The sequence below is a fragment of the Rosa rugosa genome, chromosome 3 (assembly GCF_958449725.1).
Source record: "Rosa rugosa chromosome 3, drRosRugo1.1, whole genome shotgun sequence".
Taxonomy (NCBI): Eukaryota; Viridiplantae; Streptophyta; class Magnoliopsida; order Rosales; family Rosaceae; genus Rosa; species Rosa rugosa.
In genome coordinates, this window is record NC_084822.1 from 54,008,924 (window position 1) to 54,032,284 (window position 23,361).

At 40.9% G+C, this 23,361-nt stretch overlaps 2 protein-coding genes across 7 annotated transcripts; both read left to right on the forward strand.

Annotated features, from left to right (window-relative positions):
- The first annotated feature begins 9,331 nt into the window (after positions 1 to 9,331).
- LOC133738589 (protein ACTIVITY OF BC1 COMPLEX KINASE 1, chloroplastic) lies at positions 9,332 to 14,351 on the forward strand. Of its 4 annotated transcripts, none has more exons than XM_062166157.1 (14): positions 9,332 to 9,831; positions 10,191 to 10,397; positions 10,603 to 10,692; positions 10,804 to 10,950; positions 11,172 to 11,336; positions 11,478 to 11,618; positions 11,702 to 11,881; positions 12,134 to 12,329; positions 12,515 to 12,642; positions 12,855 to 12,926; positions 13,379 to 13,491; positions 13,581 to 13,728; positions 13,834 to 13,903; positions 14,078 to 14,351. In XM_062166157.1, the coding sequence occupies exons 1-14, from the start codon at positions 9,514 to 9,516 to the stop codon at positions 14,140 to 14,142; spliced, it is 2,040 nt and encodes a 679-aa protein (XP_062022141.1). In that variant the 5' UTR covers positions 9,332 to 9,513; the 3' UTR covers positions 14,143 to 14,351. The 4 variants fall into 4 exon arrangements, with proteins under 4 accessions (XP_062022141.1, XP_062022142.1, XP_062022144.1 ...); XM_062166158.1 differs by having other exon boundaries at positions 9,677 to 9,815; XM_062166160.1 differs by having other exon boundaries at positions 9,677 to 9,815; positions 10,617 to 10,692.
- A 561-nt stretch (positions 14,352 to 14,912) lies between these two features.
- LOC133738503 (uncharacterized) lies at positions 14,913 to 22,353 on the forward strand. 3 transcript variants are annotated; one of them, XM_062166059.1, is made up of 13 exons: positions 14,913 to 15,053; positions 15,271 to 15,408; positions 15,523 to 15,632; positions 16,087 to 16,245; positions 16,632 to 16,853; positions 17,033 to 17,110; positions 17,486 to 17,952; positions 18,053 to 18,163; positions 19,778 to 20,256; positions 20,667 to 20,835; positions 21,368 to 21,607; positions 21,705 to 21,836; positions 21,948 to 22,353. In XM_062166059.1, the coding sequence occupies exons 3-13, from the start codon at positions 15,527 to 15,529 to the stop codon at positions 22,077 to 22,079; spliced, it is 2,295 nt and encodes a 764-aa protein (XP_062022043.1). In that variant the 5' UTR covers positions 14,913 to 15,053; positions 15,271 to 15,408; positions 15,523 to 15,526; the 3' UTR covers positions 22,080 to 22,353. The 3 variants fall into 3 exon arrangements, with proteins under 3 accessions (XP_062022043.1, XP_062022044.1, XP_062022045.1); XM_062166060.1 differs by lacking the exon at positions 16,632 to 16,853; XM_062166061.1 differs by lacking the exons at positions 14,913 to 15,053; positions 15,271 to 15,408; positions 15,523 to 15,632 and adding an exon at positions 16,448 to 16,524 and having other exon boundaries at positions 16,105 to 16,245.
- The last annotated feature ends 1,008 nt before the right edge of the window (positions 22,354 to 23,361 follow it).

Below are 23,361 nucleotides of genomic sequence, written 5' to 3' on the forward strand. Positions count from 1 at the left end.
TGCCTCGACGAGGGTGCCACGTCGTCGGCAATCGGCATCCATTTCGACAAGGGTGCCTCAACGAGGGTGTCACGTCATCGGCATAGCATTAATCTTAATGTCGGCCTAGGTGATGATGCCCAGGTGACGACGACGACGGCCGCAACGACCGTCATGGCTTGGACACGTATTCCATTCTCCTATATGCCCCCTTACTTTTCTTGGCTTCTATGGATGCCGATAATCTCTTATGTGACGATCCAATAATTGCCTCGACAAGGATGCCTCGAAATCGCCTTCATGGTTTCGACGAGGGTGCCTCGAAATCGGCTCTCCTATGTGCTCCCTTGTATTCCACTCCCTTAGTTGCCCCCTTGTTTTTCTTGTCTGTGCTCGCAGACGCTCAGAAAGAAAAACAAAACAAGAGTGAAATATTCGAGGCATGGAGCTGTGCAAAACAATAGAAGAATGGAAACCAAACCGTGATGGTGAGTCTATCCGCCACGCATTGCGTTTTAACAACATATGGGGATAGGATTGCCTCTATTTCTTGAACATAACCGATTACACACCCTATATCCTACATGATTAAAATTCGTCACGCCATCCCACCCCTGCCTGCAGCGAGGGTGTGGTCCATCATCCCACCCCAGCCTTCGGCGAGGGGTAAGACACGTCATCCCACCCCCGCCTGCAGCGAACCTCGACACTACCAATTCTTAGGCGATCACTTACTTAGGGAGCAAGCCGTCATTATTCTGGCTTTTATGGCTGCATTTATTTACACACTTTATGATGACAATTATTGCTGCACTAATAACAGTTAATCATTGCGTACTTACGACCGTCATTCATTGCGCACTTATAATCATAATCATTGTGCGTAGTTATTGTCGTAATAATCGCCGCATTCATGACTGAAATTTAACGCCATACTAACTACGGAGTTAATTGGTTTAATTGCGAGCCCAGCAGAATTTGACCACTCCCACAATGCCCCCAAATTTTCTCTTTAGACACTCCTCCTAAGAGGAAATTTCCATTCTCTGGCTGTTTCGAATCTTGCCTCAATTATTTCCTCGAGCCCTGGCCGTCCCGATTCTTTCCTCGAGTCCTGGCCACCCCAATTCTTTCCTCGGGCCCTGGCCGTCCTGGCCGCCCCGAATCTTTCCTCGGGCCTTGGCCGCCCTGAATCTTTCCTCGGGCCCTGGCCGCCTCGATTCTTTCCTCGAGCCCTAGCCGCCTCGATTCTTTCCTCAAGGTGAAGATTCATTTTCAGCATGAGATATGGAATTGCCCTCATTTCCCTTTGAATCTGATCAACAACATTTTATTCTCCTTGGCCACCGGCCTTGGGTATTTACTCTGGCCACCAGCCTTACACATACATTTCAACAACACTAACCACAAATATATTTCAAATATAAAAGGAAAAAATCAAAATATGATTACTAAAGGAAAGAATGCTAGTTTACGTTACCCAGATTTTTATCACTTCGGGGCTTGTATTCCATCACTCCCAGTCCTTAGTGACAGAAATAGGATCCCGTCAGGGCCAGCTCCCGCCATCACTTTTTAGGGAAAATTGCTTCCCACAGACGGTGCCACTTGTTGGTGCAGAAAAATTCCGTAGAGGAGTTTGACTCACCAATTAATGCGGACTGGAGCGGGAGCTGACCGGGAACAATCGAGAAGCTTCCCTCGAGCGTTGACTCGAAGTTTGACCGTCGGCTCGAGGAGGAGGGGGGTACCTGCAGAAAACTCTCCGATGCCTAAGTCAGTACGTTTCTTAGTGGTGAAGTAGAGAGAATTGGAATTTGATGGATTACCTGGACGTCGAGCCTCCTTTATATAGGCGATGACTTACTTAGGGAGCAAGCCGTCATTATTCCGGCTTTTATGGCTGCATTTATTTAAACACTTTATGATGACAATTATTGCTGCACTAATAACAGTTAATCATTGCGTACTTACGACCGTCATTCATTGCGTATTTATGATAGTCATTCATTGCGCACTTAAATCATAATCATTGTGCGTAGTTATTGTAGTAATAATCACCGCATTCATGACTGAAATTTAACGCCATACTAACTACGGAGTTAATCGCTTTAATTGCGGATCCAGCAGAATTTGACCACTCCCACAATGCTCTCAAATTTTCTCATTGGGAATTCATCCCAAGAGAAAATTTCCAAAGCTCAAATTTCTCTATGGGCTCCACATCTTTATACTTCTCTTTGGGCACCCTTTGAATTTCATCTAGGTATTCCTTGTGTTGAAAATGTAGATGCCCGTATAAGAAGATCCTCGTTCCTTGTTTAGAGTCGGCATCTCATCTCGTCGACGACGCCGATGCCGACGTGCCGAAATCAGTTCTCTACGTCGCTGACTCGTCTGCTTGTGGAGTCTCCGGTGCCTCGCCCACAGCGCCGAAGCCTAGTTTCTAGTCCCGCCTGCGCTCGGTGCCCCTGCTGAGCTACCTCGTTCCTAAGCCGTGCCCCGAGCGCAGCTGAAACCAGACTCCGAGCCTGAGGTACCATACTGTGAGACTCTTCCTCTTTTCCCTTCGTAGTCACCTAACATTCTGTGACGTCGGCCTCGACATCATGACGTCTCCTTCACAATGACCACGATGTCGGCGTAGGCGTCGATGACGTCTTCTTTAATGTCTATGGTGTCAACCTCGACAGTGGTGACTTTTTCTCAATAACCTCGGCACCAGCCTCAACGTCGGTGACATCCTTCTCAATAACTACGATGCCAGCCTCGACATCGATGATGTCGCTCTTAATAACCTCGGCGCTATCCTCCACGTTGGTGTCAACCTCGACGTCGGCGCCAACTTTGACGTTGATGACTTCTTTCCTAATAACCTCGGCGCTAACCTCGATTTCGGTGATGTCTTTCTCAATGCCTTTAGTGCCAATCTCTATACTGGTGTTCACTTCGACGAGGGCGCCTTGACGTTGAGGGCGTCAACCTTGGGTCGGCGTAGGCGTAGGTGTCCATTTCGACAAGGGTGCCTCGACATCGGTGTCCATTTCAACGAGGGTGCCTCGACGTCGGCGTCCATTTCGACAAGGGTGTCTCGACGTCGACGTCCATTTCGACGAAGGTAAGGGCGTCTCGACGTCGGCATAGGTGTCCTCTTCGACAAGGGTGCCCCGACGTCGGTGTCTATTTCGAGGAGGGTGCCTCGAAATCGGCGTCTATTTCGACTAGGGTGCCTCGAAATCGAAGTTTATTTCGACGAGGATGCCTCGAAATCGAAGTCTATTTCGGCGAGGATGCCTCAAAATCGAAGTCTATTTTGACGAGGGTGCCTCGAATTGACTCTCCTGTGTGCCCCCTTGTATTCCACTCTCCTAGTGGCCCTCTTGTTTTTCTTAGCTGTGCTCGCAGACGCTCAGAAAGAAAAACAAAACAAGAGTAAAATATTCGAGGCATGGAGCTGTGCAAAACAATAGAAGATGGAAACCAAACCGTGATGGCGGGTCTATCCGCAACGCATCGCGTTTTAACAACATCTGGGGATAGGATTGCCCCCAATTCTTGGACAGGACCGGTTACACACCCCATATCCTGCATGATTAAAATCCGTCACGCCATCCCACCCCTGCCTGCAGTGAGGGTGTGGTCCATCATCCCACCCCCACCTTCAGCGAGGAGTGAGGCACGCCATCCCGCCCCCGCCTGCAGCGAGGGCGTGGTCCATCATCCTACCCCCGCCCTCGGCGAGGGGTGAGGCACGCCATCCCGCCCCCGCCTGCAGCGAGGGGGTGGTATTCATCCCACCCCCGCCCTCGGCGAGGGATGAGGCACGCCATCCCGCCCCCGCCTGCAGCGAGGTCCTTCATCCCACCCCCGCCCTCGGCGAGGGGTGAGGCACGCCATCCCACCCCCGCCTGCAACGAGGGTGTGGTCCATCATCCCACCTCGAGGGGTGAGGCACGCCATCCCACCTCGAGGGTGAGGCACACCATCCCACCTCGAGGGGTGAGGCACGCCATCCCACCCCCGCCAGCAGCGACGGTGTGGTCCATCATCCCACCCCAACCCACGGCGAGGGGTGAGGCACGCCATCCCACCCCCGCCCGCAGCGAGTGTGTGGTCCATCATCCCACCCCGCCGCCGGCGAGGGTCCTACTCGAGGAACTAGCTCCTACGAATCAAATCAATTGTCCTACTTGAGGAACCAATTTCTACAAATTGAATGCAACTGTCCTACTTGAGGAACCAGTCATACATATTAATAGGACTGTCCTACTCGAGGAACCAGTCCCAGTGATATTATTCACGCGAGAAATACAAAATACATAATTTCAATAGTCTCTCGAATGAGATATCAACACGCGCAAAAATCACTTAAACTCTTTTATGTTTCTTACCTGAGTTTTACGAGTTGTGCCATCTTTTGATCAAAATGAAGTCACCATATTATCGTACCTTCTCCATTACTCGAGATGAATTTCGGCGCGTGGACTTTTCCATGAACCCTCTGATTGCCTTAATTTATATCATTTTATACTGAAGGAGTTTACCAGCCTTCATTGCTATAACGATTGCTGGTCGCACTCCCTAACACTTATATATTCCGTGCCCCCTTGTCTCGTGGAGCGGGCAATATCGACTTCTTTCAACCTCGTCACTAGCCTCCGGTTAGGGGGGCGGCTTTTCAAATATTCCTTCATGACCGTGTCTTTGGTATATAGTCACGGGGTGAATCGTAAACCATTCTTCAAGGAGATAATCTTGAGGCTTCCCTCCTTTATCACTCTGAATGTCATTCTTTGTGTTATTCCATTCAACTTCTGTCGCGGTGACAACGGCAGTGAGTTGGGCTTCGCGTGCTTCTTTAGCTTTTTCAATTCTGATCTCGCCCTAAACCCTTGTAATGATGTCGTCCATGTCCTTTGGCGGATCACGCAGCAAACTTTCGCATAATGGCGTCCTCGAAAGCAATCCTTCTCGGAAGGCGATTGCAGCGAATTGGGGATCACAATTAACATGGCGCATTTTAGCTGTAAACCTTTCGAAAAATTTCCCTACCTTTTCCCCCGGCTTCTGCTTGGTGATGTGCTCATATTTTCCTATATTTCTATGCCTCTTAATCTTGATATTTATGTTTAGTTCTCTTGATTTATGATTCATTTACATCTTTTAGTGTTTTTGTAGGTTTGTTCCATAGAAAGAAGAAAAGAAGATAAAATGAGCTAACTAGGATTGAAAAGACAATGTGCAATCTGAGACTGGGAATCTGCCTGTGCAGAACATCCAACTTCCTCGAATTACTGGGAGTTACTCAGATCGAATCAGACAATGAACCTTATATCATTGGAAAGTTACGGATGTCTACTTTCTGTAGAATTTTACAGATCTCAATTTCGATACTTCTGGAGAAAGTTATGATTGTTTGAGTGAAGATAGGTCGGACAGGAAATCTGCTCGGGAATTTACAACCATTCGTGGAGAACTCAAGTTTCGCGGCACAAGAGCATCAATCCTAATGTTTCAAGGAAGTTAATTCAGATGAGGATTCAATGAGGAACTTATTCCTACTTTTACAAGAGATATTTCAAGCTTTTCCCATTCCAAATGAAGAAAGGAATCTAAATCCAAGTTTTACAAGGAAACATGAAGCCAAAGATGAGCAGAAATCTTGCCTATATAAGGGAGCACAAATTTACATGAGAGGAGAGTCTCGGGAGCACAATGTAGACGCCTACGGAGCAGAGACGACTCATCCATCTTTCCCATCTTTTCCATTCTTTTTATGTTTTATTTAGTTATCTTTTACTAAACCTTTTTCTAGGGTTAAGATGATGCCCTATCATGATTGTTTATGTACTTTGATGTTATATTGATGGATTTATAGTTTATTTATGATGAATTCTTAGTCACTGTTTGAATTGATGCTTTATGTTTAAGTTCTTTAATTGATCACCTTAGGGCTTTACATCTAGTAATTAGAAGATGAATTTGAGGCGTACCTGCAATATAATTCAAATTAGCTTCTTGTGATTAAGAATTGTGAATTATATTATTGTCGTACCTGAAGTAATGGTTTGCATGATTCTCTTATTTTCTAGTACGTAATGAGTCCTATGTGTTAAATTTATGCCGTACCTGGATAAACTGCATGTTAGGATATACGACCTCTGCCGTACCTGGAGAGAATCATACACTTAAGGAAAACTATGGTCTAAGTGCCGTACCTGGACTTAGATACGAGAATTGTCATCAAAATAAATAAAAGAATCTGTTAATATTGCATCAAAACATAAATAGGATTGTTAGTGGTTGATTTCGAAACCCTAGGTTTTATCATTATTTGTTTGTTTCTTTAATTTTCACATTATTCCTTTATTCGTAAACCCAAAAATCAATATCTTCTTTTACTTGATTGTTTATGTGATTTTGTGTTTGGATTAATTAGGTTAGGATTTAAATTAATTATCAATCCTCAGTTGGAACGACCTCGTACTTGCACACTATACTAACGACGATTCGTGCGCTTGCGAGTTTTAATTAAAATTTCACAACACTTGGTACTGAAAAGAGTCGCCATATCCTTCTTTTGTTTGCGATTGCAAAAATATTGTGAAATGAAAGCACGGCTCAATGTGTCGAAATCCGGTATGGAATGCGGCTTGAGGTCTTGGAACCATGTCGACGCCGGCCCCATGAGACTAGAAAGGAATATCTTGCACATTAATTTCTCGTCGGTTGTCTCGATGGACATCTGTTGTTTGTACCCCTTGACATGGTCCACCGGGTCGGTCGTTTCGTCGTATTTGTGGAATACCGGCGTGGTAAACCGGCGGGGTTTTGCCTCATTCAAAATGTCGTTGGTAAATGGAGACTTACCGACGTCCCTTGCGATTTCCGCCGCCAGATCTCGTGGGCCGGCACGCTTGCAAGCATCAATCATTTTTTCCATCTTCTCGCGCCACGATTCGTTGCGCGCCCTCTTGGATTGGCCTAGTTCGGCTCTGCCATTCTGCCCCCCATTTGATGTGCCTCCCGCCCCCTCGACGAGGGGTCCACCAAAGATTCCCCCGATAACGCCGCTGGCGCCTGCGTTTGCTGCTACGTTATTGGTTTGGTGGAGATCGCCGATGGCGTCGTCGTCTGACGAATCACTGTCAAGTTGTAGGAACCTTTCACGTTTTCGCCGACGACGAGCCTCGCGGTCCCGCTTTTCCTTCCAAAATTGCTCGAGTTCCTACCTCAGCCTCTGCGTCTCGTCAGCTAGAGGCAAGTTCAGGTCGCCGATGGGGCTCGGGATGGATCTACTCGGCGGCTGGTGGGGAGGAATTTCATCACTACCAGTCATTAGTGACATAAATGGAATCTCGTCAGGGGCAGCTCCCGCCATCACTTTTTAGGGATAAGTGTTTCCCACAGACGGCGCCACTTGTTGGTGTCGAAAAATTCCGTAGAAGAGTTTGACTCACCAATGAATGCAGACTGGAGCGGGAGCTGACCAGGATTGATCGAGAAGCTTCCTTGGAGCGTTGACTCGAAGTTTGACCGTCGGTTCGAGGAGGGGGGGTACTTGCAGAAAACCCTTCGATGCCTAAGTCAGTACGTTTCTTAGTGGTGAAGTAGAGAGAATTGGAATTCGATGCTTTACCTCGACGTCGAGCCGCCTATTTATAGATGTATTTCGGCGTGGACTGCAAGTTTAAGTAAACTTGCACAGCAAGTTGTGGTAACTTGAGCGGCACACCGCCATTAAGACCATAGTCATTTCTGCAATAACCGTCACTTATTGGCGACCATGATTATCATACTGAATGTCGCATTTATCGTCGCTGTTACGGCTACATTAACTGTTGTATTTACTGCTGCCATTACTTCTCGTTAATTGTCTTGATTGTAGGGTCAGATTCGTCGACCACCCCCACAGGGATTGAGGTTGATTGGCTGAAGAGAAAGAAGAAGAAGAAGAGTTGGGGATTGGGGTTGACTGGCTGAAGAGAGAAGGATTGTGCGGCTGAGAATTTAGAAGAATATTTATATTGGGGTGAGGATTACATGCAGTAATGTGTACATACTAATAGTATAGACCCCAAAAACTAACCTATAAATGGATGACACATACATATGTTCGGGTTTTCCGGTCCACGAAGTCAGCGAAAGTCAGGGACCGGGACCGGACCGGCAACACTGCGTAATGGGACCGAACCGGACCGAAAGCAGTCATTTTAAGTGTAAAACCCGACCCGAACTGCCAGGTCCGGATCGGTTCCTTCCGGTTTTTCAGTTTTTCGGTCATTTTGTCCACCCCTAAATAAAATCAACAAAAACTTTTTTTTTTTTTTTTTTAAATTTATTCTATTCTTACCTCCAAATTTTAGTAGTTGGACCTCGTTTAATTTTTGAAGATTTCACAATTCTATTTTACCTTGATACAAATAAGCTAAAAAAGAAAAAAAAAATCTCTAGTTGGTAGTCCTCTCTCTCTCTCTATCATTTGTAATTTTATAAAGGTTGTTTACAGCCTTGTATGTGTGAACTTTTTCTAGGAAATTTTCAACGTTTTATAATCTTATGGAGGTTAGATAGATGTTGAATCAATGAAACATAATGACTCTTCTCACCCTTGTCAAATCTTCTTTCCACCATCATTCCTACTAATAGTTCCATAATTTTTTGTTCCCTTATTTTCTATCAGTTTCATGGCTGAAACTCTTTTTTCATAAGAAAACCTATTTCTATTGATAGGTGATCAACTACAAAGTTCACAAAATTTTGACAGCAGCATAGATAATGTTTGTCGATGTATATTTTAGGGCTTTCGATGGATGAGAAAGTTTTCACCAAGTTAAACACTACTACTGTATGTAGAGGTAAGAAAAGTTTTTTTTTTTTTTTTCCTTCCTTATTTTGTGTCTTTATTGGTAATTTAACACGAGTTAACAAAGTCAATTATTATTTGAAAAAAGAAAAAATTTAAATGCCAATTTTGAAAGTATGAATAGAAGCTCCCTTACTGGTATAGAAAATAAAACCCCATAAATTGAGATACAGCTTACAAACGACTACATCAAATGCAAATACGGTGATTTTGAGTCAAGTATCGACTTCTCCTTCAATGTTGTAGTTAATATTTTAATTTAATTTAGCACAAGCTAGAAGAGTTTGAAAATTTTTTATTTTATTTTTTTAATACTAAATTCAAAAACTAGAATCGGCCCAAGAGAATTCAGAGCCCAAACATAACCCAAAGGAAAAGCTATAATTTTTTTTATTTCTGGCCGAATATAATCATATAACCGCCTAATGGATTAGGATAGAACAAAAGATTTGGCAGATTCCAGCACATCACTTTCAAATTAGCCACTTTCCCTGTTGGACTATCCAAAATTACGATCACACAGTTAGTTTTATGTGGCCTCCTCTCCCTCACCCATATCATTGTTTGTTTAGAAACCAAAATTTTGAAGTGGTTGCAGCTCGCTCTCTTTTCCTCTCTCTATGCCGCGTCTTCAAAATCACCTCCACTGAAAAACCAGAATCACATCCATGAATTCCGTTTCTGTAAACTGCACGCAGGCAGCTCCGTTTCCCGCCAAGCATCTGAGCTCCGCCGGAGCTCGTAGTGTTGCCGGTCAAATAAATGGACCGTCGGAAGGTTGGAGTTCGTTTGATTACAGGCGAAGAGTCCGGAGAAGCGGGAGGTTCCGAGTTTCGAATGCCGCGACCGAAACGCGGCGGAGCTTGGCGTCTCCGAGCGACGGCGAGATCGGTTTTGGGAAGCTGAGCAAGTCTAGCGCCGCCATGGAGCAGCTCGACTTCGAGCGCGGCGTTTGCGTGCCGTTTCGCAAGTATACTCCCGAGACTGTATGCGATTTCAACCAGCATGTTCATTTTATCTGTTTTTCTTTTGAATTTTTATGCGAAATTTTGTGTTAGTTTAGCGCATTTAGTATTTTCTCGTGTTTCTGAGCTGAATTAGTGTTTAATTTCCGGTGAATTGTGATGATTCTGCAGTTAAAAGAGTTTCAATTTTTGTGCTAAGTTTTGTGTTGATGATGATACGTGATTCGAATTCAGTAGCCTGTTGTGTTTCTGGAACTGAATTAGTGTTTATTTTGCGGGTGAATTTTGATGAATATCTGGTCTAAGAAGCTTTTTTTTGGATTTTGTTTGGAAATTGTAAATCATTTGGTATGGACTTCATGCTGTTGTTTACAATTTAGGTGAGGAATAAGGTGTTGGAATCCAATGGGGCAGTTGCATCGCTAATTTCGAGAGGTGTGGAGATAGTGTGGACTTTGGGCTTGTATTGGTCTGCCTTGATGTATGACTGCTTCGTCGGAAGGGATCAAGAAGTTGTTCCAAAGCGTGCTCGACAGCTTAGAAACCTCCTGTGTGATTTGGGGCCTTCTTTCATCAAAGCTGGCCAGGTGAGACTAACACCAGCAGTGAAGTTGAATTTATGATCACCAGCATGTTCATATTGTTTTATCAATTGATTGAACTGAAAAGGGAGATTTCTCTGCTACTTCAAATTCGAAAATCTTGTTGTGTACTGCCATTGTATTATACATTCATATGTTTGCTGAGTTTGCTCTATTGAATGCATGACTGATTTGACTCATGTATTGAAAGGTTCTTGCAAACAGACCTGATATTATCAGAGAAGATTACATGAATGAACTTTGCATTCTCCAAGATGATGTTCCTCCGTTCCCCAATCAGGTAAAAACTCATTCTACCAAAATTTTTTTTGTTTCCAGTTGCTTGTATTTGTCACTCGTGAGACAGTTTTGGGGTTCTAAAAACTTATAACCGTACTCTACATTTGTTCAGGTTGCCTTTGACATAATAGAAGAGGAGTTGGGTCAACCCCTTGAAGCTGTATTCAGTAAGATTTCGCCACAGACAATAGCAGCTGCCAGTTTGGGTCAAGTTTACCGAGCTACTTTACGTGACACTGGCGAGGATGTAGCTATTAAGGTTTATCCGATACCATCAAGTTTTCCAAATTTCTCACACACACATGTATATTTAAGTGTCATATTAACTCGTTTAATAGATATTTTGATTTCCTCAAAACTTGTACTTTGAATACATTCCTGTAGCAAAAAATGATTGAGGTGTCTACACATGTAGTTTACTTGCAGGAGTAAGAACAAGCCCGATCAAAATATAATATTCAATTTCTTCTGTACTTGCAGGTACAAAGGCCAGAGATAGAACCTATAATTTATAGGGATCTTTTTCTGTTCCGTAATCTTGCTTCATTCTTAAATGGAATCAGTCTACAGAAACTTGGGTGCAATGCTGAGCTCATTGTTGATGAATTCGGTGAGAAGCTTTTGGAGGAGCTTGATTACACTTTGGTACCTTTCAGACCTGCTCTATAGAAGCACAAAAAATAGACCTCGCCTGCCATATCTGCATTTCAATCTCTACTCTCACTGTGGTTGCAGTTTTATTTTGAAGTTTTAATTACTAATAAAACTCTCTTCCCTCTATTACAGGAAGCCCGCAATATTGAAGATTTTCTTGAGAACTTTAAAGATGATCCTACTGTCAAGATACCTGACGTTTACAAACAGCTTTCTGGTCCACGTGTTCTAGTAATGGAGTGGATCGATGGTGTTCGGTGCACTAACCCACAGGTATAATTGTCAGTTGGAACAATGCTGTTGCCCCATGATAAGATATCAGTTGTCTATCAATAATATCCCACCATGTGTTGCAGGCAATTAGAGAAGCCGGTATTGATGTAAATGGGTTCTTAACTGTTGGAGTCAGTGCTGCGTTGCGCCAATTACTGGAATTTGGATTGTTCCATGGAGATCCACATCCTGGAAATGTTTTTGCTATGCGTGATGGACGTATTGGATATGTGGACTTTGGGAATGTTGCTGTGCTTAGTCAGGTGAAATACGTACTTCAAAGACATTTGATATGTAGATAAGGCCTTGTCTTTGTTTCTTTTCGCTTCAGTTTATAGGGACCAGCATTTTGCATTTGTGTTGATTATTGGGGTTAATGGACGAAATCAATATATTGCAGTAGACAGGATAATAGGATGTCTCTCTTCAATTGGATATCTAGGCATCATATAAAGATATATAGCCATAAGTTTGTTACTAATTCTTGTACTATGCTCAAATGTCTTTTATTTCAGCAAAACAAACAGATTTTGATCGATGCTGTCGTCCATGCTGTAAATGAGGACTATGTTGAGATGGCAAATGATTTCACCAGACTGGGCTTCTTGGCTCCTGGGACTGATGTCTCTCCTATTGTTCCAGCTTTAGAAGCAATCTGGCAGAATTCTCTTGGAAAAGGACTGTCTGACTTTAATTTTCGAAGTGTTACTGGTAAGTTAATATCCTCCAAATTTGATGTTCATTTCAGTTTTGTTTTCCTGTGGATGTCTGTCAACATTGTTTAAGAAATCTTGGATATACGTTTTCCTCTATTTATTGACTGTGGTTTACATTGGCTGGTCTATTTAGGACACACTCATAATACATGTAATGAACTATGGGTTCTGCTGGTGCAGGGAAGTTTAATGAATTAGTTTACAACTATCCCATTCGTATTCCAGAGAGGTTTTCGCTTGTTATCAGATCTTTATTGACTCAAGAGGGTATCTGTTTTACTTTGCAGCCAGATTTCAAATTTCTTGAGGTAAGGGCAGATCTTTTTCTCTTTCCCTCACACTTTTTCTTGGGATTATATCTTCTGAATTGATAAAGTTAGGTATGTAGAAATTTTATAGAGAAACCCATGATTTACAATTAGAAACCTCACGTCCTGGATAGACTGTTTGGTGATAGCCATCTTGTTGTATGACATGCTTTATTTTCCCACACTATTGTTGACACTCTTCAGTCAAATAGGTTGCATATCCATATGTGGCAAAACGCCTCCTAACAGATCCAAACCCGGCTCTGCGTGAACGCCTCATACAAGTAAGTTCAAAGCTGTATATTATGTCTATAATGTCCTTCGATTAAGTGTGTTGAATGTCAGAGCATATCTTTACATGTGAAAGTGCCTTCCAATCAACAACTGATTCTGAATGAAATGACCATATTTGTTTATTTATTTATTTTTATTTTTTTGAAGAAAAATTGAAATGAGCTATGTTGCCTATGGGAACTGTTATGGTTTATTTTGAGGAATTTTCTCTTGGCTATGAAAAGCTTTTTTTTGCACTTGGTACCAATGAAAGCCATCATACTTATTTCTATATTTGGTCAACTTTTCTCTTAATTTTCTGACAAATATATACTTATCATTTCTTGGTTTGGCTTATGTATTTCTTATCATTTATTCAGTCAGCCATGCGACTATACTCACTATAGTGGTTTTTGGAATTGTAATCCTATAATAATAATCTGCAACTTGCTATGTTTTTTAGGTACTATTTAAGGATGGTGTTTTCCAATGGAAGCGGCTAGAAAATCTCATTGTTCTTGCAAAAGAAAATGTGTCCATGATGAGCAGCAATCCTGCATTGCAAGCGAAAGAAATGTCTGTATCTTCTAATAAACAATTTTGTTTATTCTTCTGCTTGAAAGTTGTAACAGCGTAATCTATTTTCTCTGTGCGCTTCTGTGCAGGCAAGGGTTAAGAGAGTTGCAAGTTAGCAAGAAACTGGACCTCACTGACACCATCAAAGATGGAGCTCGCCTTTTCATTTTTGACGAAGGAATCCGTAGAAAGCTCATTCTTGCTTTGACCGAAGATTCAAAGCTTCACATAGAAGAGGTATGAAACTTTAAGAAGGAACTTTTTTTTTTCTCTAAATTTTTGTTTTAATTCTCCTCTTCCACCAAGTTATGACAAGCTATGCTGTCAATTTCTTCTCTGTAGCTCGTGGATGTGTATAGACTGGTTGAAGATCAGATAGACATACCAACGGTTGCTGTGGAAGTAGCACGAGGTGAACTTCATTACTATTTACTCCATATTCAACACATCTTTACAATAGTGGGTAAAAGAGTGAGACCACTTGGAATTCTACCCAAGTCGGTGGGCCCAAGTACAGTCTATGCGCTCCACTTCTCCCAATCCATTTCTATGTTGGTTTCTCAAAATTTTGTGCTGCAACTTGCAGACTTTCCGTCGTTCGTTCGAGATGTGATGCTTTCGTGGAGCGAGTCCGTCTTAACTGATAGATAGCTGGAAGTTTTGGAGTAGCTGCAAACACAGAACTTACTATACTACTGAGTAATACCATACGAACCAATCTTACACCCTATTATTGTTCGACATCCGATTGTCTGAAGTTGTAAATTGCCTTGCCAGTGTTGTAAATGAGAGTACGCCGCCTCTGTAGTCTGTATAGAACCAAACATTTTGGTATAGCAAGTATATGCAATTCAAATGTAGTCTTTTGAGCAAAGCACTTAATTCCATAGCCAGAGGGATCCCCCTATGCTGAAGAAGAAAGAAAAAGGATCTCCCATAAGAATGTGATTCTATATACGGTATGGTACGCAATCCATTTTTCAATGCACAAAATTTGAACCAAGGAACTTGTACTTTTCAATGCACAATTGCACAAAGTTGAACCAAATAACTCGCAAGATAAACTTCTTGTTCGAGAGATTGTTATCATCCATTGTAATTTTGCAAATACAGTATGAAAAACTTTCTTTTTAAGAAAAATATATATACTTTAATTTTGCGGTTAAGAAAAAGACAACGAATTTTCTGATCAAATAAATTTATTTTGAAAGTAATCAAACAAATTTTTTGAAGCTTACAAATTTGCAACCAAAGTAATCAAACAATTTTTTGCAAACAATTTTTATTTTCTAAAGTGATATTACTCCGATTCATAAAAAATAAAAATAAAAAAAAAATAATAATGATATATTTTTGTTCTAGTAGTAAATACCGACATGAAATAATATTTCTTTTTTTCTTTTTCTATTTCTTATAGAAAAAGGGTTCAGGCGACGCTCTCCTTCAATCTTGTTGCAAAATGTCCCTAGTTTAGTTTAAAGTGCGAGAGAGAGAGAGAGAGAGAGAGAGCGAAGAAGACCAAACCGAACCATCTTCCTTGCTCGTCACTAATCCTTCACCAGGTAAACCCTAATTCCTAACAGCTCTCTGAATTTACCCGACTCCACCCACCCCTAATTCTCTCATTCTCCCCGAATTAACAAGTTGCTTACTTGCTTCAGTTTACGATTTCAATGATTCCATCTTTCTGAAAGAAAAAAAGAAGAGTTTGTATGATCCTAATTATGTAAATGGAATCATAATGATAGCTGCTGATAATTCTGTAATGTTTGGGTGCAGCTTTATTAATGTGGAAGAAAGACAAAGCAGTATATTCAATTACAATAGCTCAAAACCAGACACTTTTCGACATTGATAAGCAATATTGTGTATTAGATTAAGCTTACAACAATTTATCAAGGGTTGTGCATCTTTCGGGTATGTCCTGCTCTGGTTCATTCAGTTCCACATTTGTATTGTTTTGGTTAGATTTGGTTTTCGGTATCTCTGTGTAAGTTTTGGTGGCTTTAATTGAGCTGTTTTTCGCGATAGGATCATGCCTCGTAAAGTAAACTACGGGCTTGATTACGATGATGAAGACTACGATGCCTATGAAGATTATGATTATGACCATGACCACGATTTGGAAATAGAAAATAATGGTCAGTGGCCTTTTTCTTTGCTCTTAGTTGCCTGTTCTTAAGGTAGTTTTTTTTTGGTACACAGCAGCTATTTAGTAATTTGTTGAACTTTTATATTTCATTGAACAGAAGAGTGGTTAGCAGAACAATTTCACTATGCGCGGTATATGCATGTTAGGAACTGATTTTTTCTTTTGCTTTATTCCCTTACCACACTATTTTGTTGGATCATTCTTTCATCACCGGAAAACACAAATTTTATTTTATCATGAAAATGCCTATGCATCCAGAAGATTTTGGTTCCTCCAATTTTTTTTTTTTTTTTGAAGTCTCATACTATGATTTACTATAGTCCTGTCTGAAACTTGCTGAGTTTTTAAAATGCCAAATCTCCATTTTTTTCTTCTTTCCATCTGTTTACATTGTTTATTTACTGCTGTGTTATTGACTGGTAAACCTCTATATACTATAATAGGCAAAGAACCTGAGTTAAAGCAGGAAACTGTAAGGCGTGATGTTTGGCGTTGTTCCATTTGTACATATGATAATGAAGAAGGTTTGACTGCGTGTGACATTTGTGGGGTTCTTCGTAAACCTTTGGGTAGAGTTGGAAGCAATATTGATAAGAAAACAGGTAATAAGGGTATCCATGCTTCTATCAATCTTTTTTTCTTTGTATCTACTGTGCAGTAAATGAGCTACTGTATTATTACTTTTTTTTTTTTTTTTCAACTCTGTGTGACAAGGACACTCCTTTAACTAGCCCTCCTCTTTTCATCATTATTGCTTTTAATTTTCTATTTAGAAGAATTTGCATGCACTTTTCGGTTGGGCAGGGTACTACATTTGATTCCATTATCTTTTGAGGTCACTCTTGGGGTAGATCTCATATGTTTCAGGCACCAGTTTCTAGGTTAGTGTCCTTGTTACTCAGGCTAATTTCAATTTTATCGCCTCGTATATATAAAAAAGAAAAATCAAGTTTATTTCCCTTTTTTAGAGTAGATCTCTTTCATGCAGTTGAAGGCAGATGCAAAGATTCTGGAGCATCCGTAATGGCCAAGTGTCTTTTTGCATCGTTGCCGCGCAAGATAACCCAAAAGGCTGTATTATTTCATCAGCAGAAAGATGATTTTCTGATAGAAGAGGGAAATAAGTTCTACAAGCTTGGGGATATCCAAGGACCCATTCATGAATTCCAAAATGCTTTTATTATTCATAAGAATGATGATATTAATATAGGTCCGCACCCTTTCCAAAAGATGATGTGGATCTGTAGAACTAGAACATCACCACTTTATCTGTTGAGAGATACTTTATAATCCAAGCATTCAATTGTCTTTTGCTTCTTAAGAATTTTATTAGTAGAGATTGTGACATACGTTCAGTCAGTTCTAACAATACTTGCATTGATGATACAGCTCCTTTCAAGTTTGATGTTCCATCCCCAGATGATGTGGTTTCCAATGGATTGCGATCCTCCAAAGTGGGTTCAAAAGGTACCGTTTTCTTATTGTTATTAGAACTCCATTGTGGATGTGATTTGATTTGTCACAGATTCCAGTCCAAAGAAAAAGTTCTGATTTTTTTTATAATAAGCCATGAAAAGAGCTGGAGGAATGGTATTTTGAAAGTCTTATAAGTTTTATGATTTCAATGTCATATGTGTAATGCAAGCGTTGCTGAGTTTTAGAGGAGGTCTAGGATTTCTTGCCAAAACTGGACAGAAATAAATTCACATAGTTTGGATTAGTTTGGAACAATGATTTTCTTTTGGGCCTGCAAGAAATGTCTGTTTCTCAGAATACTATGAAAGTCTTCTGATTAATTAGTCTATACTTCTGTTCTAATTATCTACTATGTTTAACTTGCAGCCAGTGTTAGTGACGTAGAGTCTTCGGGAGTTTCCTCGAAAGCTGCTAAGAAGAATAGTGCAGTTAGGGCACAATCAAGTGCTGAATGGTCAGATAGCTCATCTACTGCAGCACAAAAAGACCAACAAGCTAGATTAGATAAGGGAACTTCATCAGGGAATAGGGCATTTAGCCATCCCCATGGAAGTAGTGGCACCACAACTATACAGTCAAATGGTAGTTTGTCAGACAGTTCATCCTTGCAGCCAACAAGCTCTCATATGGAAGAGGGCATTAGTTCTTTAGTGATTGGAGGCAAGCCTGAGAGTCTTACTACTAGCTCTAAGAACATGTCTTCCGATGCTAGATCTGGGCATTCGAAAATTGTTAGTTCTAGCGGATCGCATTCACGAGCAGACTATAAACCTGAAAAATGGATGCTTCCTGACAAAGCTGTTGATACATTGACTCAACTGAATCTTGCAATTGTAAGCCTCCTAATTCTGGTTTTATATCCTAGTGCTAGCACCAGTGTTGCTACTATGTGATAGGGAATGAAGCCGATTTTTATTTCACATGTCAATGTAGGTTGGACATGTTGATTCAGGAAAATCAACACTCTCAGGTAGACTGCTTCACCTTTTGGGACGGGTATCTAAAAAAGACATGCACAAATATGAGAAAGAGGCAAAGTCACAGGTAACCTCATTGCAATTTCATGAGTGAGAGCTTTCTAGGCTTGATTTTTTTTTGGGGAAATGATCATTTACCCATTTTCAGCTAACAAATTGCCCACTTGCTCCACCAACAGTTTAAAAACCCCATTTACCCAAAACACTCTAAGGGATTATTTCCCTAATACCCAATTAATTCTTTTTTATTTATTTTTGGGACTTTTTTGCCCTCTCCTTCTTTCTCACTTAGAGGGAGAAGTCATCCTCCACCTTGACGGACTCCGGTGACCAGTGGACGGCAGTCGACTCCTGTGACCGGAATCCGGCGACCGGTGACCGGAATCCGGAGATCGGTTACCGGAATCCTGCAACCGATGACCAGAATCCGGCGACCGGTCACCGGAATCCAGAATCCGGCTATTATTGCCCCCGAGTGATCATATTATTACCCCCCAGTAATCATATTATTGCCCCCCAATACTCTTATTATTGCCTTCCAAAAATCATATTATTGCCTCCAATAATCATATTATTTCTGTCTAGTGAATTATATAAACTCCCCAAACCAAAATGAATACACTACAGGCACAATTGATCATATTATTGCCCCCCAGTAATCATATTATTGCCCCCCAATAATCTTATTATTGCCCCAATAATCGTATTATTGACCCCCAGTAATCATATTATTGTCCCACTAATTGTATTATTGCCCCTCAATAATCAACGTGCCTTCCCGACGAGATCTTCCGGCGACTAGACTCCAAGCCCAGAACAAGATCTTCCTTCTCGTTCTGCCCACAGTTAACCCCAAAAAAAAAAAAAAAAAAATCTGAAAACATCCCAACAATTGCCCACTTCAAATAATCAACCTCATATTACGCTGTTAAGAGAAACTAATCAAACATCCAGGTTCTTAAGAGAAACTAATCAAACATCCAGGTTCTAAAAAGCTCAGATCTGGAAGAACAACACACCTAAACAATGGATCTTCAGGTGTGCTTCGACAACAAGAAATCTAAATCAAGATCTAGACCCAACAAATTCAAAGCTACACCTCCAAATCCAACCCCAAAATTGCAGCCAATACCAAATCCAAATCCAACCCAGCTCCATTTAAGTTGGTAATCACCATTTTGTTGTTCTGGAACCTTCTTAAATTGCGACTTAGAGATGACCTACTGGACCTCCTCGCTGATTTCGATCCCGTTTAGGTGACTTAGGAGCTCAACTCATTCATGAAGTGCTTCGAGGAAGAGATTTCCAGCGGCGCGGGACGAGCTGCGATCCATGATCCTCGAGGACGACGACAATGGACATTAAGCCAGCACGCAGCCAATCGGAAATTGATGTAGACCTGGTTCTTGGGGGGGGGGGGGAGGGGGAGAGAGAGAGAGAGAGATCAGAGACTGGGGATGATAGAGAAAGAGCAGATCGGGGAGAGGAGAGAGGCAAGGAGATGCAATGTAATTAATTAATTGAGTTAAGGGCAAAAGTGTCATTAAATATTAAATTGGGTAAATGGGAGCAAAAAACTCTTGGTGGAGTGAGTGGGCAATTTTTAGGTTGAAATTGGGTAAGTGGTCACGCCCCCTTTTTTTTTCTTTTGAATTTCAACTTGTGTTCAATATTTATTCAGGGCAAGGGGTCATTTGCATATGCTTGGGCATTGGATGAGAGTGCAGAAGAAAGGGAAAGAGGAATAACTATGAATGTGGCTGTTGCATATTTTGATTCCAGAAAGTATCATGTTGTTGTGCTCGATTCTCCTGGCCATAAAGACTTTGTTCCAAACATGATATCTGGGGCAACACAAGCTGATGCTGCAATACTTCTTGTAGATGCTTCGTGTGGTGCATTCGAAGCTGGTATAAAGGGACAGACTATGGAACACGCACAACTTATCAGAAGCTTTGGTGTTGATCAAATTATAGTTGCGGTTAACAAGATGGATGTTGTTGAATACTCCAAGGATCGATTTGATGAAATCAAACAGACACTTGGAACATTTCTCCATTCCCGTGGCTTCAAAGATTCTTCAGTGTATTGGGTTCCATTGAGTGTCATGGAAAATCAAAATTTGGTATCAGCTCCTTCTGAGGCTCGTTTGTTGTCTTGGTGAGTTTGCTTGCTTTCATATAGATTGTATTATCTTATTCTCACGTGCTAGCTAAGAAGTCCAGTTTATTCTTGTCAGAAATTAGAATTAGAAAGTATGTTCATTTTTGTCAGTGAGGCAAATGGTAAAAACAGAAAGTGTTAGTACATGTATCTCTTCTTGTAAAATAATTGAACACAATTTGGAATCTATGGTGATAGTGATAATGGGACGGTAACTAGTAAATTACATGTTCCATTAGGGCCTTAAGTCATGGCAATAATGGGATGGTAAGATGCATGTCATGAAAATAGTATTACTCACCTTCTGCAGTAGATGTTCTGGCATTCTTAATAACTATGTGAGGAAAAATTTTCAATTATGTGCTGATGTTGCAACGAGTTAATAGACTGAGGTAATTGAAATGCAGGTATCGTGGACCTTCCCTGTTGGATTCAATTGATTCCCTTCAACCTCCCACGAGAGATTTTCAAAGGCCACTGCTCATGCCAATATGTGATGTCATTAGATCTACTTCTCTGGGACAGGTGTCTGCTTGTGGTAAATTGGAAGCAGGAGCTCTTCGGAGTGGATCAAAGGTATGTACCATATATTTGAGAGAGAAATAGAGGTTATTGTGTACTTTCCACATAACTAATATAATTATAGGCAATCAGACTAAAAGTTGGTCATTCCCAAATTGATAGTTCATTGAATCAAAGTCTTAGATTTCACCTGTCTAAGGATGTCCACACGTGTAAGTATGTACGTATGTATATGGAGAAATGTTGTCTTGTCAGACATGACAATCCAAACCATTGGCGGATGCTTGTTTGCACGTTTGATCCATATTACAACAATCTGACAAGAGAACGTTATAGTATATATACATGATAGTAGTCGAGGGAATTATCTGTTTATACTTGTATATCACAGTTTATTGGTTATTGCATCAGCTGTTAAATAAGTGATATGTGTTTCTTTTGAAATATCTTAGATGAAGATGATCTATGTGATATCATTATTATGCATATTATTGATGATCTCTGGTCTAACTAAATCGAGTATATACACATCAACAGCTTGTAGTTTTAGTTATACTAAAGCCTTATAACAAGTAAAATTCTGTAGGTTCTGGTTATGCCTTCAGGAGAATTAGGGACTGTCCGCTCTTTAGAACGGGATTCTCAGGCATGTTCCATTGCAAGAGCTGGTGACAATGTGGGTGTTACTCTTCAAGGCATTGATGGAGGTCATGTGATGGCAGGGGGCGTGCTCTGTCACCCTGGTTTTCCGGTTGCAGTTGCAAAACATTTGGAATTGAAAGTGCTTCTTTTGGATGTCGCCACCCCTATTTTAATTGGCTCTCAGGTATGTATCTGGTATTCTGGTTTGAGAACAAATTCTTTCCTGTTTGCCCTACAGTTCTTTTATGGAAAATGATGTAACCTATGGCTGGAATGAGCAGGTGGAATTTCACATACACCACGCCAAGGAGGCTGCAAGAGTTGTAAAAATATTGTCATTAATTGATCCAAAGGGAAAAGTGACGAAAAAGTCTCCTCGCTGTCTACTTGCAAAGCAGAGGGCTGTTATAGAGGTGACTGAAATCAAAACCATCTCCGCTCTTTAGATTTGCATGTTATTCGTAAAATGCTACAGAAGCAATAGTAATCCTTATTCCAATTCTTGCTTTCTCTGCTTATTTCAGGTAGTTTTGCAAGGACCAGTTTGTGTGGAAGAGTATACAAGTTCTAAAGCTCTAGGGAGCGTATCTCTGAGGGCATCAGGAAACACTGTGGCCCTCGGTGTTGTAAGCCGGATTATAAAGGAGCAGGAGTAGTTCGAGCAGTTGTCATGGGAGAACATCATGTACACTAGTACCGATCGCCGCAATGGCTGAGTGGTGGTTTTGTTTTGGGGTTGATTGTTGTATGTACATTTAACAGTCTTTCGGGTCATCTACACATGATGTTCACCACTTCAAGTGGTTTGTGATAGCGGACCCAAGCCGATACGTAATTTGTATAATTTATTGGTTCTTTCATGTGAATTCATTTAGAGAGAGGTGAAGTCCATATAAGGTAGCTACTAGCTGCTGGACTCTTGCTTTTCAATGGGTCTATTTCTCTGGTTTCATATGGTGAAAGCTTAGAAACATAATAATAATTATTATTATTATATGCCCTTAAAGTCGCACAAGTTCATTGCAAACCCCAACTTGTTATATTTTTTTTTTTCCTATTTATTACATTAAACCGGGACTTGTTCAAAATCAAGAAAACCCATCAATTTTTGGATGATTCTAATACCTTTTCTTTATTGATAATAGTAGGCCACTTGCATTCTTTAAAATGCATTATCAAGCTTCAATAATATTCATTCATTTTTTGATGCTTAACATTGCACCAAAATAGAAAAGTGGAGGACTTTTAAAGTGTGGTCTATGGAACACGAGGATTTGCAAGACTTGACTTTTTGAGATTTGGACGTACTCGACCTGAGTGGGCACAACTCCACACCCAACAAAGTCAATTCTCTCTTATCGGAAAAAACAAAGTCAATTCTCTTCTTTTCCATTTTTTTTCTTGGATTAAATTTTGTTTAGTCCATGTACTATGACTCTGTCATCATTTCAGTCCCTGACATTCTAATTTAATCTAAAAAGTCCCTGAAGTCACAATTTCCGTCTAATTGGTCCTCGCCGTCCAATTATTCCGTTAACAGGCTGACGTGGTACAACCTTAATTGAGTGCCACATCAGCAACTTAACAGCCCAACTTGACGGAATCTTAACGGCGAGGACCTATTAGACGGAAATTATGACCTCAGGGACTTTTCAGATTAAATGAGAATGTCAGGGACTGAAACGAAAAAAGAGTCAGAGTACAGGGACTAAACATAATTTAATCCTTTTTTCTTTTACATTCTTCATTTTACAAGTATTTCCCTTTGGAACAAATTTGTTACTGATTAATTGAGTGAAAATGATATCCATACTAATTTCAAATCTAAGAAGAAAATTTAAAGAATCTACACGATCATATGTAAATAAGAGCTTCCAATTCCTCGTCAAGCCGCAGCCGCTCTCTCTCTAACCTAGGGTTAGGGTTTTTTTGTCGACT

Coding starts and splice junctions, on each gene's coding strand:
- LOC133738589 (XM_062166157.1), top strand. CDS start 9,514: ATGAATTCCGTTTCTGTAAACTGCACGCAGGCAGCTCCGTTTCCCGCC. Junction 9,832..10,190: donor GCAAGTATACTCCCGAGACT/GTATGCGATTTC, acceptor TTTACAATTTAG/GTGAGGAATAAGGTGTTGGA. Junction 12,643..12,854: donor CAGATTTCAAATTTCTTGAG/GTAAGGGCAGAT, acceptor TCAGTCAAATAG/GTTGCATATCCATATGTGGC.
- LOC133738503 (XM_062166059.1), top strand. CDS start 15,527: ATGCCTCGTAAAGTAAACTACGGGCTTGATTACGATGATGAAGACTAC. Junction 20,257..20,666: donor GAGGCTCGTTTGTTGTCTTG/GTGAGTTTGCTT, acceptor ATTGAAATGCAG/GTATCGTGGACCTTCCCTGT. Junction 21,837..21,947: donor AGCAGAGGGCTGTTATAGAG/GTGACTGAAATC, acceptor TGCTTATTTCAG/GTAGTTTTGCAAGGACCAGT.